Here is a 17627-nt window from a genome sequence, read left to right on the forward strand (position 1 = left end):
GAACAACATTATCTCCTCAGCCTACCATCTAGGACCTAATTTCAGTTAGTGGGAAAAGTAGGAACCTGGTTACTAATCCAACTCTGTCACTCAAGGCACACAGTAATTGCTCATACAATTTGTATTCATTAAGTGTCTACTCTGGTGTCAGACACTGTACTCGAAGCAATAAATGCTATTATTATTGTCAGTGTTACCTGTCCACCTTTAGATGAGTCAGCAACCTTTCTGGGCCCCAAGAAAGGAGATTAGGATGAAGTGGATTGATTGGACTATGGTGAATGGGGTGATTCTGGCAAGGTTATTGGTCCTTTTGGGGGAAGCATTGAAGAAGTGGGTGTTTGCCTTTTAAGAGAAGGTTCTAAAAAAGCATAAAAGTTGAACTAGATAGAGGCCCCTCCATGACACTGGAAGGAGTTCCCTGTAGTTAGGGTGGAGGTGTGAGGTGGGGATGCTGAGCAGGAGGTTCCTGAGTCCCTCCCTCCATATAACACGGGGCGTTTCCCTGCCAATCAGTAGGCTGAGGGTATAAGCAGATAAGGACAGAAATGGCAAGGGGCTCAGCGTATAGGTGGTAACTGACTTGGCCACTTTGCCAGGTGAGGCATGACTAGTCCTGCAGGAAGTAACTTGCTCTGTATCTTTAAAATGCCCAGAGGGAAGTGAGACAATAAAATTGGCCAACACTGCAGAAACCCATTACTCAGAATTCATCAGTGCTGTTCCATGGTTGATTTTCCTCCCTCTTTCCAATCTCCCTTCCTTGCGGGACTTCTTAAATCCTGTGTAGACTCCAGCCTCAACAAAGATAATCCCAGTGCCCATGGTCTTGACCCTAGACCTCTTATTCCCCAACTTCCCAGACTTTGTTTTCTGTTCCTTCCAACTGCTGACCTACTGATAATCCAAGAAGATGCCAACTCCCAAAGTCCCAAACTATGGACAAGATCTGATGGGAATGACCTGGCCTCTGTTTATCATAAATTTCAACATCCTCAGTGGGACAATCTCTGTTGTAACCCAATGGAAAGGAGCTCAAACTGTAATCTTAGACCTCAGCAAAGATGGAATCTCAGGATGGGACCCCTGTGATCACTGTGGATGCAACTGACGTAATCTATGAGTATAATTCTTTTATGAAGCAAAATAAAATTATTACCTCATCTTCTATAAGAAGTGCTCTTCTTTTACACCCACCACAAACTGCTGACCAGTGAAGGTCCTGCTTTCTCCGGAATCCAGACACTGCTCCCCGAGAGACTGCACGTTATAGTGGCAAGCATGTGGTCCCTGGACTCAGAAAGCTTTCAGTTCAAATAACAGCCTTGTCACTTCTCTGTGCCTTACTCTCCCCACCCATAAAGTGAGGGAAAGTAACTATCCCCCTGGGTTGTGCTAAGGAGTGGAAAGTGCATATATGAAGTGGTGACTGCAGCCTCTGGCTCCAATTAGGCTTCTGTAAATTATAGTCATTGTTCCTGGAGTTAGGAGCCAAGTGTGGGTTCTAAGCAGAAAGCTTGCCTGGCTTCTTATCATTAAGGAGTTCATGCCCCCAGGTCACCACCTCTCAGGAAATTTCGAGCAAGCACAGGCCCAGCTAAGTGTGTGCATGTGTCTCAGGTCCAGGCCTGGGAGCTCAGGCCAGGCAGATCTCCAGAGAATTGCTGCTTTTTCCTACTCCAGAGGAGAGCACTGGGCCTGTTTGTTCACACACCTGGAAAAGGTTAGCAGCTTCCAGGACCCGCTGGACGTTCTGCTTGGTGATCAGCGCCTTGCTGGTGTACGTGTAGTCCAGAAGAGTGTGCATGGTCTCCGCATCGACCCCTTTGATAACGATCCTCTTCTCATACTTTTCCTTTAAATCATTGCAGAACATGGCCCTGGAAGAGAGGCATGTGAGTGTGAGTCAGACCATGACCCATGGTTCCAGGGCTAAACAGACCCCCCGCAGACCTGTGTGCCCACATGGAACTTTGAGGTTCCCAAGGTCAGGATCTGGGGCGATTGCTCTCTGTTCCTCAGCACTCAGCACAAACCAAATGTTACATCAGTGCTTACTGAACGCTTGTGTCCCACTCTGCTGAGCCCAACTGTGGTCCCCAAGGCAGTTCCAGATGTGAAGGGACACTAGGAGCCCTACTGGCACACCTGGTGGGATCTAGAACTACTTTATATTGGCTCAAAGTGGAGGATTCTTCTGTAGGTATTCTGTGACCCTTCCCGACCCTCCCCAATCCTCCCAGCCCCCGCCAAGCTCCATCTGAATTTTCTTTCTCAACTTCCAGCACCAAACAGGGCTCCTGACTCAGCTCTCAGTTCTTACTCCAGCTCTCCTCTGCCCTGGAGCCTGGTCCCACCATCAGGCCTGTCTGGCTAGGGGGCAGATGCCCTCCAGCAACTCAAGTAGCTGCCTCCCCAGACTCTTTCCCCAGAGGCTGGACCCTGTCTATGGATTCCAGTCATAGTTGGAAGCCTTCAATTGCCTCAACCCAGGAAAGAATTCCCCAAGGTCATTACTCTGTCTTGCCTCTGGACTATGCCTCTCCTGTTCCCTCCCTAGGACTGGACTTCTGGAAGCAGGGGAACAGGATGGAAAAGATGTTGGTTTTGACATCAAATGGACCAGGACTCAACACCAGTTCCATCAGCGCAGAACTTGGGCATATTACTTAATCTCCATGAACTTCAGTTTTTTCAACATGTAATGGTGGTGATTTTAATAGCTATTTTTAAAGTTTATTGTAAGAATTAGCTCAATAACTAATAGATAAATAGAGATATAGAGGGTTTTATTTCACCTCATACTAGGCTCATATGTGAATTTATCATGCTTCCTGGGCTTTGATATTTGAACTGTCAATCTCTCTCAGGGACTATATGAGCAATGTTATTTATTCTTAAAATGGATGTAAAGCCCTACCATGTTTCTGAAAAGACTTATGGAATTCTGAAAACTTAAATGGTACCTAAAATATAATAAGATTGCATAAATTAAAAGTAGAGGAGAAAGAAGATTAAAAAAAAATGAGTGGGGAAATGAAGATAATCTATGAAAACGGCTAGAAGTGCCCATCACAATGGCCACTGTGCTGTCATTACAGATGAGCCTCACACCTGACCAACGCAAAAGACAGACCATCTGGTCAGTTACACAGTTCACAAATCCAAGGACTCAGAAGAATTTCTGTTGCTCTTAACACTGAAAACTAGATGGAACTTCTCTTGGGGATGAACAGCAGCCTCATGATGGTCTTACTGTAGACAGTAGGCTCATGAGGCCGATCCTTACAGTTGCAGCTGAGACAACTCCCTCAGCCTCATTCCCACAAAAACCTGTTCACTCTCTCTTGCCCTCCCAGTGGCTGTGGGATCCCAGCAGCCCCACAGGCTGGGACAGCACAGCTTATGAAAACAACTCTTTGGAAGCTCTGGAATTCAGTTTCTTTCAGTTCATCATGCATTCACTCTGCATAGGATACTGGGGCTAGGAATGGAAGGGATTTCAGTATTTGGTGGTACTCTGGACTGAAGTGTGTCCCCCTAAAATTCCTATGTTGAAGCCCTAACCTTCAATGTGACTGTTTTTTGTAGCTAGGGCTTTTGTAATTAAGGCTAAATGAGATCATAAATATGAGGTCCTTATCCAGTACAGCTGATGTCCTTATTAGAAAAGGAAAAGAGAGAAATTCTCTCTCTACTGTGTGAGCACACAGTGTTCATCTATAAATCAGGAAGAGAGCCCTCACTGGAAGCTGACCATGCTAGCACCCTGATTTGGATTTCCAGCTTCTAAAATGGTGAGAAAATAGATTTCTGTTGTCGAAGTCACCTAGTCCAATGTATTTTGTTACGGCAGCCCAAGTTGACTAATACAAGCAATGTCTAGCTCCCCCACCTCCTAAGTAGTTCACAAACTAGCAGGGACACATATGCACAAAGAACAGTCTATGATGGCCATAAAAGACCCAAGACCAAGACCAAGAGACTGAGAAAATCGAGAGAAAAACAGAAAGTGGAAGAAATCACTCGGCAAGCTGATTTTTGAACCCTTTGTTTTAGCCAGTGAGAACTTCTTCCTCCCTCTGTCCTTCTTCCTGTCTCTGTTTTAATCAACGATAATCCTCCCACTCTTTTCTCTCCTCTTCTCTCTTCCCTCACATGGCCAGCTCCCCATCCCCTTGCAAGAACATGACAGCACAACACAAAGAGCAAATGCGAATTCTGCAAAGTTAACAAATCCCAGCCTGAAACCAGAGAAGCAGTGATATCACTTAGCCAGATGACCCTCAGCCATAAACTGTCTTGGTCAGAGGCGCGCAGAGCCTTCTGCAGAACCGTGCACCTTGTGAAGCGATGAGATCATGAAGCACGCACCTGCTGCCTCCTGATTCCATAGAGCCCTGCCATCATGGCAACCACACATTTTCTTTTCAGCTCAGCCTGTCTTCCTGGGAGGAGTTGGACAACCTCACTCCCTAAATTCCCCTTTGAGTCTCTAGAGCAGTGCTGCCCAACAGAAATATAATGCAAGCTATATGTGTAATTTAAAATTTTCTAGAAACCACAATTTTTAAAGTAAAAAATAGGAGATAAAATTAATTATATCTTTTATTTAACCCAACACATATAGAAATGCTATCCTTTCAACATGCAATAAATATTTTAGTATTAATGAGGTAATTTACATTCTTCATTTCATATTGTCTTAAAAATCCCCCATGTATATTTTATACTTAAATCACATCTCAATCCAAACCAGCCATAATTCAAATGCTCAACAGCCACATGTGGCTGGTGGCCACTTGTACTAGGCAGCACAGCTCTAGGACATCAACTTTGAACTGTGCTGTCGGGTCACCCAGATCTGCAATCATCTCAGGGGGTAAAGTGAATGTCACCCACATGAATGTCACGTATATGAATATACGGGAAAGAGGACATTTAGCAGGAGAGGATGGGCAGGGATAATGGGGTCAAATGAAGCTTCATGTAACTAAGGCAACCTATCACTGGAGTCCTACCAAGGTGAAATTTAGAAAAGCTCCTTTATCTAGAATGTGACTTTAAGATTAGTGAAAGGTGAATTTTGTTGAATCTGTGTGATCTCAAACATTCTAATGAAAACTGGAAAAGTCTAGTGGAAAGATGTTTTAATATTAAATGAGATAGGTATATAAATTGTCTAATTCAATGCCTTGCACTTTGAGGGGCTCTTTTGAAGCCTATGTATTTTTTGTGTCCCATGTGACATGATTATTAGGACCTCTGGGGTCATCTGGACTCTTGGTCAGGTTGTCATTGCTAGACACTGCTTCTGAATTCTCTCTTGGAATTAGTCACTGAATAACGTCCTGCCCTGGCTCAGCCAATACCTAACTGGGTAACTGGATCCTCCGGAAACCAACCCTCCATAGCCAGTGATATGTTAGGGGTCGGGGGGGAGTAAGATGAGCGGGGGAGGAAGCCAAGCAAGACAAAAGTCGTACACAAAGTCACTTTGGCTTAATCCTGCAGAGGACCTCTGGAGGATACATTCCAGAGTCGTCCCAACAAGAGGCAAAGAAGCTGGGCTGTGATACCCTGGCACCTTATAACAGTCTTAGTAATGGGGCCACCCGAGGAGTAGGTAAATTCTCAGGCCTTTCTGGCTTCTGATGTGTGTGGGAGTGTGTGTGCACTAGCAAAGGGATTCGAGGATCCTAGGGGAGGGCAGGAAGAAGAGCTGCAGTGCTGGCTGGAGGAAGGAGGAGAGGGGCTCTCATGTCTAGGCTCCGATGCTAACTCACTGTATAACTTTGGCCAAGTGAACAAACCTCAGTTTCCTCCTCTGTAAAGTGGTATCATAGTCCCTGCCCCCTTGAGCTGCTGGGAAAATAAGACAATGTACACAAAGTTGTTGGCGCAATACCCAGTACTTACGAAGGGAAGGGACTTCAGACCAGGTCAGAGGAATCTTGGCGGGCTGTGGGAGACACTTGGAATAGGCAAGGTGACTGCACTCTGGCTTGCAACACTTGACCTGCCAGCTTTGGGCCCGGTCCAGTCACGTCCCTGCATGGTTGTCCACCCCTCATCCAGCGTGGAGTCAAGGCGAGGGCTGTACACAGACTGATCTAGATTCATTAGCATAGTGCCTGGCACACAGTAAGGGCTCAATAAATGTTCATGGGAAAGAGAGGAAAGAAGTGCTCTAAAGGCTATGCCCAAGGGGAGAGCACAGCTCAGTGGTAGGATGTGTGCTTAGCATGCGCAAGGTCCTGGGTTCAATCCCCAGCACTTTCATTAAAATAAAAATTAAAAAATAAAGACTGTCCTTCCTCTGGGGCTTTTTTTTGTGTGTGTGTCTGGTTTGGGTCCCCAAATCCCAGCATTTCTCTGCTTTCCTCTGAGAGTTTTTCACTGATTTTCTGTCACTTAAATAAACTCTCCTGGGCCACAGCCACCATGGTGAACACAGATAAGGTAAAACTAAGGAGAAAACTACCTGTTTCTCATAGACCAAACTCCTAGGCCTCCCGCAGCTCTCCAGGAGATTCATGGAAACACTTTAGCAATGTTGGGACCCATGAAAGGTCCATAACTTGAGCAAAGTGGGTCACCCTTAGGTTCCCACTCCAATAACAGTAATCTCCACATTTATGTTTATAGCATTCATAGGGCAAATGGCATTATCTCCTTTGAATACTATACCCATTTTATAGGTGATAAACTGAGGTAAAAATTTAAGTGAATTGTCTAAGACCCTACAGGTTGTTGGCAATAGAATGGGGACCAAAACTTAGGACTTTGGGCTCTTATTCTGGAGCTCAGCAGTGCACTAAAGTCAAGAAAATCAGCAGGAGTTCAAGGCCATCTTCACGGGGTCAGCTGAGTGTCAGTACTGAGAGAACCAGACCATGGTTTGCTCCCTGAGTATACAGCTGGGTTAGTTGCTGACCATTCACCCCTTAGCTTACACAGGACATAAATACAATTTTTGTGTAATAAAAATGCTTCCTAGACAGACACTGACCAATTCTCATGAGATTCTTATAAAACAGAGGTAACTACAAAGATCCTCATTTTACAGTGAGAAACAGTCTCACAGCAGGGAGTCTGTTGCCCAATACTTCAGCTGTGAGTCAGTGCCCACCCCAAAATAGAGCTGGGGCCAGTGAGCTCATCTCTCACAACTGCCATGAAAACAGCCACAGGCCCAAGAGTCTCCAGGAATGAAGTCCAGCCATGGCCCCGTCTCTCTGCCTGGGCCTCGCTCCCCTCCACGCTCTGTTGGCCTCACTTCACGTCATTCAGGTCTCCACTCGAACATTGCCTCCTCGGAGTGGCCCTCCCTGATGCTCACTCTAAAATAGTCACGCCCTAACATCACCTCCTTTGTTTTTCTTCATAACCCTGTCACAACCTGAAACATTACACATCTGTTGTTGACGAGTTAACAGTTGTCACCCCACTAGAACATGAGCTGAGTGAGTTCAGCAGCTGTAACGTGCTCAATGCTATGTCCCCGGGGCTAGAACAGTGCCTGGAACCTAATACAGACTCAGTAAATACCTGGAGAGAAAATAAATGAAAGGATGAATGATTGAACTTGTGCTTCTAGCCCTTGTGTGTTTGCTTTTGACAGGAATCTGCACCCCCAAGAATGATCAAACACCCTCATGAGCCCTGTGCCCCCACAAAGAACTCCCATCACACCCCTGAGGGCCTGGAGCTTGAAGAGGATTCACCCACCCCAGAACCTCCTGCCTACAGCGTGGATGAGTTCTAGAGCTCCCTGCAGAGCCTAAATGTCATCCACTGGGAATTTTGAACTCAGCCCAACTTTGCTATGGCCCACCGCCTCCCCAGGCCTCCATACTTGCCTCTGAATCTCCTGCCTCCTGAACCTCTAACCCCAGTCACTGTCCACCTCCACCGCCCCCACTTTCTCACTCCTGTACCAGCTCCACCCATGCTGCCCCTCCTCTGTTCATCCTCTAACCCCTTCACCATCCCATTTATACCAGGAACTAACTCTTGGGCATTAGTGAGATATTCTGGGTTGAAATGGCTCTAACATTGGTTGCAAACTGAGTTAAATTCTACTTAAGAGTATGTATCAATATGTATACCAATTGGCTACAATTTTTTTTAATTAGTAATCACATGCTGCTGAATGAACATTATATTGTTAAGAAGGGATTATTGGATATAAACCCTATGTGGTCAATCAAAGGGGTTTCTACTGCAAAGAAAGCAGAAAGTCAGCAGATGCAAGGGTGCCCTAGCATGGGATGACATCACTCTACGGTCCTCAGAGCCTCTAAGCTGAAGGCACCAAACCTTCCATCTACCATTTCCTAACCAAAGGAAGTACATAGACATTTGGCTTAGCCCAGTTTCTGACCTCAAGCTGTCTCCTAAGCCCTTACCATGTAAACCCTGTCCCAACACATGAGTCCTGCCCATATCCCTGGCCTGCAGACACTCCAGCCTTGAGGCTGGTGGGTCTCAAAGTATATTGCGTGGACAGCTGGCATCAGAATTCCTGAGGGGAGGGTCTAGCTCAAGTGGTAGAGTGTATGCTTAGCACAAGGTCCTGGGTTCAATCTCTAGTATCTCCTCTAAAAATAAATCAATAAATAAACCTAATTACCTCCTCTCCCCCAAAACAATAAAATTGAAATTAAAAAAAAAAGAAAAAAGAATGCAGAATCCTGAACCCCACCTACCCCAGACCTACTGAATCAAAATCTCTAGCACTGAAGCTGGGAATATGAATTTTATTCGGTTCACTCAGCCCCCACCCATAATTCTTCTGCAAACCAAACTCTAGAACCAATGCCCTCAAGAGAGATCAACTCACTTCCAGCTCCCCTTGGCGCACTCTGAGTAGGAGGAAATTGGACAAGGGCCCAGGTGAAGGAAATAACTGACCATGATTCTGGGACAGGCGGGCCCTTCAAAGTCTTCCCTCCCTGTAGCTTCTTCTTCTCATCTTCTGAGAGCCAGCCCTCCTAGAATCCATGAGCAGAGGGCTGCCCCCCAAAATGTGAGGGAGGGAGCAGTGCTCCTCCTTCACTTCTCAACCTGGTGGAGGTTCAGTGGAAGCAGGCCTTGTCCGGGCCTCTCAAGCCTTCTCTCCCTCAGCTGTTTAGACAGGCCCTTGCAGCTGATACTCGAGTAACACATCTCATTAGAGCTAGGAGCTCTAAAACAGGAGGTGGTGCCAAAGCCCTGTTTGTAACAAACAGTGTGCAACTTGTTCTTATCTGCTGTGCACAGGTAAACCTCACATATCTGGAGGAGCGCCTTCAGAAAAGGATTTGGAAGTTCATGGACATCTTTCTTTCCACACCAGAGACACGGCTAACAGCACTCCACTATCTCTTTCCAGGGCCTGGAGTCAGCTCCCTGAATCCCCACCTGCTGGCTGAGTCTTTGCTCCAAATTGACAGAGGAGCTGGAATTCCATAGCTGCCCCTACCTGACTCTAAACAGGTCTGAACACCAGACTTCAGAAGAACTGTCTCTGCCAAGCTCCTTCCCCCAGTTCACCACCCCTCAAGGATGGTGAGGGTGCACATGTACCCTCTAGGAGACCAGATGCCAGCCACATTCTTATAGAATCAGACTCCCTTCTGGCCCTCCTGAACATTGCTGAGGCCTCCACATGCCATGGATGGTTTCAGCCCATCCAAATTTACGACAGAAAGAAGGGCTTGTTCTGTGCTGCAAGGTTAGGCAGGATAAACATCAATCACAGCAAATGCTTGTGGCCAGAATTCAGCAACGATTCAGCCGCAAAGAGAGAATGGGAAGTTCTTATTTTGCCTGCCCACCTTCATTCCTAATCCTTTAGGAGGAGTGCTCAGATTTCCCTTTGGAGAACTAGCCCTCCTCCGTTACCGGTCTCAGAGGTTTGGTTGGAACTAGTCCCACCTCTTAGACCAAGGTGAGCATGGTACATTATGTTTCCCAAGCCACAATGATTGGGTCACAGATGGGCACAGGAAGAAGTCAATCCTATTGAAACCAATTCCAGAACTTTCTCTAGAATTATTAGGGAAGAGAAGTTTTCTTCCCCCCGGGGTTGCTGAGCTGGGAGAAATAAAATTTCAAAGCTGCTGGAGACCTTCTTGCTTCCATGTGTGAAGCCCTCCACGAGAGAGGAACCAACACAGAGGAAAGTGGAGACAAGAGACAGAGTGAAACTGAGTCCTGATGACATTATTTGAGCACCAGGATCCAATTAAGCTGGAAACCAATACCCCTGGACTTTTAAATTATGTGAGCAAACAAATTCCTCTTTTTTTTAATATGCTTGAACCAGTTTGAACTGACTGTCTGACATTTGCAATACAGAGTCCTGACTGACACAATAGGACAAGAAAAATCCTGGATAACAAATGGGCCCAGATGCTAAAGAAGATTGTACTAAAAGTGTATAAAAGGTTGTAGAAAAAGAGATGCTAAAGTGCTCTCAACATTGCTATGCAAGGCCCTTCGCAGTCTGATCTGTATACCCCCTTCCCCAGCCCATGGCTCAGCTAGCAGTTTCCAACATGTGCCTCTGTTTACAGCAACACCTTTGGACTCCAGACAGGCTTCTCTATGTACACTGTAGAGGGTCTGTTTTTAATGTTTTTTCCTCTATTAGATTTATAAGACTCTGAAAGGCAAGGGTTGGATTTTATTTCTCTTTCAATTCTTAGTATAATAGACACAATATTTTTTGGATGGGTGGACGGATACACAGAGGGATGGAAAGGAAATGGATTCACCTATTTTACCTTACAGTCTCCACAGCCATATTTCTCCTCTGACTGCCATGAGAATAAATAACAATGACCTCCAAGACTGATTGACCTGGAGCAAAGTACGTGTGTGAAGATCTATATTAGCCAATGAGTCTACAAATTGGAACCCCAGGCCCACAATGTTTATCCTAAGCTCTCCTACCTGAGGTTTTACATTACAAAATGTGGTGGTCCTTCTTCACCTTAATTTTCCTTTACACATCTTATACCTCCTTGCCCGAAAATGAAGCCTGGTTTCCCGTAATGAAACACCATTTCCCTCACAACCCCTTCAACAATTCTCTGATTCTCACTTCCCTTGGGCTGGGAGCAGAGTCAGCATTTGTGCTTACTGCCCACCACCACATCCTGACTAGGCTGTTATCCTGGAGGCTCCTTATCACCATCTTTTTCCAAACATTTTCCATCTCAGTTCCCCAGGACCCCATGCTGGTTTCTTTGTGGCCTCCATGTCATTATCCAGAAGTCAAGGGTCAGCCTCAGCTTAAAGGTTTTTTTGAGTATTCGCTGATTCTGACCACTTAGAAACATGTGAATTGGTCCCAATCTTCACTCCAAGGTGTTCAAATGGCTTTCCCAGTCCTAAAATTTATCCCCATTGTAACAGGGCAAAGATGATCATATATGTGCTTCAGCTGCCACAGAGGAATCTGGACTGCCAGGCCTGATCCTTGGACTTTAATGATACAGAATCCAGAGGAAAGGGGGAGGAAGACAGGAGATCTTACAGCTGATGTGAGAGGTGAAGGAGGAGTTACTCAGGCTGGGCTGCCCAGACAAGGCCAGACTTGGGGCTGACATCCAGCTGCACTTGCCAAACCTTGGGCCCTGATGTGGACAGTGACATCCCCAGGGCAAGAGGCACCTATTTCTAATTGGTCCTCCCAGACAGAAATTTTTAAAATTTATACGAAGGTGATGTGGTCCCTATCTGAGATGTGGATAAAAAAAAGGAATGGATTTTAATAGCCGTGGTGTGTGTCCCTCAAGGTGTTCAAAAAAAGTAAGTTCAGAACTTGAGTTACTTTGAAATTACTTGTTCTGTTTCTGGGCTCTGCTCTACAGTGGGATGGCATAGGTGGGTGAAGGGTTGATAAAGTTACACTACCTTCTCTTTCTCTTTTCAGTCTTGAAGCTCAGAGTTGGCCTTTGGCAAAAGTGTGATTTGTTTTCCAGTTTAGTCTGCCTTCCAGTCCCTGGCCCTGGTTTCTTCTTCCCCTTCTCACCAGCTAGAGCCACTCCCTCCTTGGGGCTCTCTGTGGTCTGGCAACCCTGAGGTCCCTCAGAGAGGACTCAGATTGTCACTTGGGACTGTCTTCCTATTGCCTCAGCCTTAATTCATTTCCTCTACCTGTAATTTCTGCAATCACTGGAGATTCTCCCTAGTTTATTGGGACCTCTGCACCACAGACCAAAGGGTTATTTTAACAGAGATCTTGGATCACTCTCCTCATTAAAAACTCTTCCCTGGCTTCCTACTGGCTATAAGATGCATTTCAGACTCTTCATCCTGGCCCATCAAAACCTTTCATGGTCTCCCTTGCCCATCTGTCTCTGCCTTATTGGACCACGCATATCCTTTACTCCAACCCTGGTCTTCTACCTGTGGTCCCATGCTTATGCTGCACAATACTTTCCGAGATGCGTTTTCTTTTGCCTGGAATTCTGCTCCCTTTCTCCCCATCTCTTGGTCCCTTTGGTCCAATGCCTACTCATCCTTTAAAACTGCTCAGATATCACCTCTTCCAGGAAGTCTTCTCTGACTGCTTTTCCTCCACTCTGACTTTGCACCAGTGAAGCCCACTGGAGTGGGAAGTGGAGGAATGAGATGGAATCTAGGTGATAAGATAAGGTCTAATCTCTACTTCGGTGCTTAGTTTTACTTACCATTGCGGGCTGTGTGCAGAAGCCTTGCATCTGACTCTTGAGATTAGTGTTCCCAGTGCAGAACCGCTGCACCGGATGCCTCAGCGTGGTGGCCGAGTGACACTCGGTTCAAGATGGCAGCGGTGGGCCGTGTGCAGAGAGGCTGCGCCAGGCACGGGGATCTGGGGCACAAGCAGCACGCCTGCGCGGACCGTGAGAACTCTGCCCCTCCCGCCGCGACCAGAGCTCTAGGAAGCAGCCCCGCCCACAGCCTGTGGGGAGAGCATGGACTCTAGAGCCAGGCCACACCTCTCCATTCTTTAACCATAGAGTAAAGCTTTCCTTTGCTTCTGAACCGAACTCGATCTCATTCTCTGGATGTGACACCTGACAGGAAGATCCTTTTTGGGGACTGACTCAGGAGGGTCAGTAACAATTTCATGCCCCTTCCATAAGCAAAGCCTCATCATAGCACTTACCACCCTGGACTGAAACATTGATTTATCCGTCTCTCTCCTCTGATTGTGATTTCGAAGTCAAGGGGGAACCATAACTCATTCATCTTTGTATACTCATGCCTGGCATAGATTAGGCGCTTAATAAATTTGTGTCAATCAAATTAATACATGAATGGAGAGATGGATGGAATTTCACTAAACCCACTCAACACCACAGAACTGAAAGCTTAATATTTTGTTCCTGAACCCTGCCCTGACATTTGTATCTTAGGAGAGGTTATATGATGCAGTGTTCCTCAATTAAAGGCCTACAAATCATCAGTGGTATACAAAGAAGTGTGGGAGGAGTGCAGGTTTTTCATCACAATTACTAAATTCTCTCCCCTTCCACCTCCAGGCTCATCTGTAAAGGAAACAGACATTGCCTGCTAAACCAGCCTGCTACCCTGAGCTGTAAGGATCCTGCCAGTCATCTGAGAACTTTACTAAATTTCCTAATCTCCCTTCTCTTTGTCTTGTTTCTTTCGTGTGCTGTGTCCACCAACCTCACCTTCTTGGAATTAATCATCAGGCATCTGCCCCTCCCCTAATTCCCACAAAGCCAAAATGCCCTTAATATCCAGCACCCTGCAAGCCTGAGCTTACTCTTTATGATACATGATTGCTTACGACACGTCAGCTCTTACTTGACCCTAGACTTGAATCATTATATGTAAACCTGCCGATGGTTAATTTTTATAGATCCCTAAGTGTCTCCTCAGAATAAGGCTATGCTGAAACTTTTGGTTTGATTGTGTTTTAAAGTCAAAACAGTATCAGCACTCCTGCAATTATTGTGGCCTTGAAGCTTTCCACAAATGTTACATGTATTGAAAGAATCCATATAGCTGACAGAAGACATGTAGGTTGGCTAAACGATATGCTTTCATAGCAAGGACTATTTATCTTTATACAGAAATGACCTCTCCAAAAGAACTTGAGGTGGCTTATACTGAAGCAGTAGAGTTATCATAGATACAAATAGTAACAACAAAAATAAGATAAGAAGTAATTAAAGTAGGAGGAGAATATACTACTGAAACCTAGGCTAAGAAAAGCTAGCGCACTGACTGAACTTCCTGAAGTATAAGTTGGCTAATAAAAAAAGTAAGCCAGGATTTTTTATCCTTCTTTAATGGAAATTTATTTTTCCTTTTGTCCAATGCCCTCCCCCTATTTCTGGAAAGCAGTTTTCTCCCCAGTCAGGTCCCACTCAACTCATGTGGTTCAAGTAGGAGCTTTCATTTTTTACCGACCTCTCTCTCTCTCTCAATCTCTTTCTCACACACACACACACACACATACTCACCTCTTAGTCCAACAGTGAACTCCTAAGTGAGGCTGGGCTGACCGTTGTGTCCCACCTCCCAACAGTGATTGGTCTAGGACTGGGTAATTGAATGGAGCTGGACCAATCAGTATTTCCTGGGAACTTTTCAAACTGAAGCTAGCCCCTCAGTTTCTCTCTGAAACAAAAGCTGGGAAAAGTGAGTCTCAGAGCTGCCAACAGGCAAATTCCCCATTGTGAGGCAGAAGTGCACCTGAGAAATCCCAACAGAGCAAGAGAGAAGCTGAGTGAGGGTGGGAAGAAATCTCCCTAACAGCATAAAAGGCTCTGGTTCCTCTTCCTCCTGGGCTCTGCTACATCCCAGCCCTTCCTATACTTTGGTGCTTTGGTTATGTGGCCAAATACCTTCCTCTTTTGCCTAAACTGATTTGACTTTGAGTTCCCATCCCTTGCAACCAAAAGAATGCTGACTAATATAAGAATGTTGAGCAATAGGGTGGATGGTGAGCTCCAAGGCAGTTTCACCAAAACCACAGATATTCAACATCTGGTCATCTCCACTCAGGGACTGTTTGGTGTTACCATATTAGAATCTATCTCTATAAAGACATTTGCATGGAGAGACAGTTATACATCCATGTACTTGAGGCAGGGATAAAGCTTAGAACTTGTGATATAAATGAAGAAAGTATTTCTGTTGTGATCTAGTTGAATGCTGCATGGAACACTATTCAAAAGTGGAGAATATTTTTTTCTGTTCTTGATTGAAAGAAGATCCACATGCCCTAGACACTGGGGTGGAGACAACAGACGACATTTTATTGAAAATCCAAAGGATCTGATTGCACTTCCACTCTGGAGCAGCAACTCTGGAAGATGCTGGGCAGCATCTTCCAATCCTAAGAAAAGTCTGCAGGAGTCACTATGTGGGCATAGCACATCTGTGTCCAGATGATCACATGAGTGACCTGTTGAATCCACAAATTCTGAAGCATTTTGGGTTTTCTAACTGCTCCTTCCAATTTTTCCTGTGGTGGCCAAGCTTTATCATCCTTCCCTTTTCTAAAGTTGTGCAATAGCCTCCCAACTCTATGAGGACTTTCTGCTCTGACCAGGATGTCACTTAATCAGTGACAGAACCTGCAGGAGGAACATCAAGTTTTTATTCACATCAAACATTTACAGGGTGTCTGCTGAATGCCAGCCTTTGCAGTGGTGCCAAGGGCCCTCTCATAGCCCATGCTTTCAGCCTTATTCCAGTCCACACATGATGGATGATGCTTTCATGCCACACTCTCTCATATCCAGGGCTGCCCACAATCTGGAGGGAGAGGAGGAATAAAAGGGCAAGTAATTGTCCTCTTGCCTTCTAGGATCTCAGGATCCTTGTCTCTGATGCATATGTAACAAGAGCCCTGGAATTCCCTGATACTTGCATAGTTTTCCTGTTACCTTAACCCCTATCCTGGTGCAGGCCTGTCACATAGTAGCTGCATATAATGGACCTTTGTCATTTGGTTGCTAGGTGGCAAATCTTCCTCTGAGTGGGGTGTGGTGTAGTGCAGAAGCCACTTCTGGATCCAGAAGTGCTCACTTTCCGACACACAGAGCTAATGCCCTACCATGTAACTCGGCCTGGACCAATCCCAGACTATGAATTGGGAGCTGGTGATGCAAACAAGCAGGGACCGAGGAGAACCTGTCCTGGTGGAGGCAGCACAAGCGGCAGCAGCCTCCAGTTTCCTGAGACCACAGACGCAGCAGTGCCGGGGCCGCAGCTGTAGTAGCCTTGGCCTCCAGGATCCTGCAGCTGCAGGGGAGTCCTCCCCCAGGGGTTCTGGGTGGCTTTGGGCTGTGGTCCTGCCCACTGCCTGGCCTCCCTTGCACCTGTTCTCTGAGTTTGGCACTCCAGGCTTCTGGAGGATTCTGTGAGTTACTTATATAAATCCCCTTCTCAAAAGAGATGGTTGATTTCTATTCCTCAGAACAAAGAAATCTGGTTTATTACCATGCATAAAATGTTTAGGCAGATAAATTCATAAACAAATCCATTTTGTTATGTGTATTTCATAAGAACTCACCAGGATAGGGAGACACAAACCATTAGCCTCACTGTGTTGTTGGTATGGTACTGAGCCCCAGAGAGACCAAGCCAACGATTCCTCCAAGATTTACACAGCCAACAAGTAGCAGGGTCTGGACTCAAATCCCAGTAGAGAACTTTAAGACAGTGTTCTTTCCACTATACCAATAGTTATTGGTTCCAGCCCCCAGTGAAGTCCCATAGGTTCTTGAGGCCCTATATTTTCGAAGTATACTGTCTCTTCACCTCATACCCTGACCTACCTCCTGGGCTTCTTGTTAGCCCCTTGACCCACAACAGTACCCTAAAGCAAGCTGGGGCTTTGCTACCAACATCTGCCGGCTCAGCCCCCAGACACAAATTGGATTGAACATTCCTACCGTATCCTGCCTGTGAATGTGTGTGTATGCACACAGGGCAATGATTTTTTACATCTTCTCATCATTTTCAGCTTATGTAGACCACAGTAGTACACAATGGGGAGGAGGAGTCAATGGTCTTACACAGGAAATGTCCCAACAGCCATACTTCTGCCCAGTGGAGACCTCTGTTTTCAGTTTGGATCCCAACAGGGAAACCATTCTTCCCATCAAAGTGAATTCCCTGGGGGGTGAAATGGAAACAATGCTATCTACTTGTTGTTATTTAATTGTCAATATTGTGAGAATTAAATGAAATGTAAAAGAATCCAGCCAAGTTCCTGGCATGCGGTAAGTGCTCAAAAACTGTTAGCCTTTCCGTATTTTAGACTCTGAAAAATACTTGATACAAAGATGTTTATTACCACATCCTTTATAAAAACAAAATTTTGGAAGCGACCTATACCCACAATGAATGATTTGCATATTATGCATCTATTTAAAATGGTAGCTAAATAAATAATAGTCAAGAAAACCATGGAGCACTTTGAGGAAAAGATTATACTGAAAAAAGAGTGCAAAGCAAGATGCAAAATTGTATGTAAACTATGTTTACAAAAGTAAACAAAAATACTCAGATGAAAAAAAGGTAGAAGAATAACACTAAAATGAAAATTAACTTTATTAGAAAGTTTCATAATTTCTTATCCCAAAATCTTGCAGCTAGATGTGTTT

The 17627-nt window shown here is 45.4% G+C and overlaps 1 protein-coding gene across 1 annotated transcript in view; it reads right to left on the reverse strand.

Annotated features, from left to right (window-relative positions):
• The window catches only part of KLHL6 (kelch like family member 6), a 54269-nt gene that overhangs the window by 31336 nt on the left and 5306 nt on the right, over positions 1-17627 (reverse strand). The window contains exon 2 of the mRNA XM_006201061.4: positions 1715-1880. Coding sequence (XP_006201123.1) covers positions 1715-1880 — 166 coding nt within the window. The remainder of the gene's footprint in view (positions 1-1714; positions 1881-17627) is intronic.

Source organism: Vicugna pacos, chromosome 1 (genome assembly GCF_048564905.1).
Source record: "Vicugna pacos chromosome 1, VicPac4, whole genome shotgun sequence".
NCBI classification, from domain to species: Eukaryota; Metazoa; Chordata; class Mammalia; order Artiodactyla; family Camelidae; genus Vicugna; species Vicugna pacos.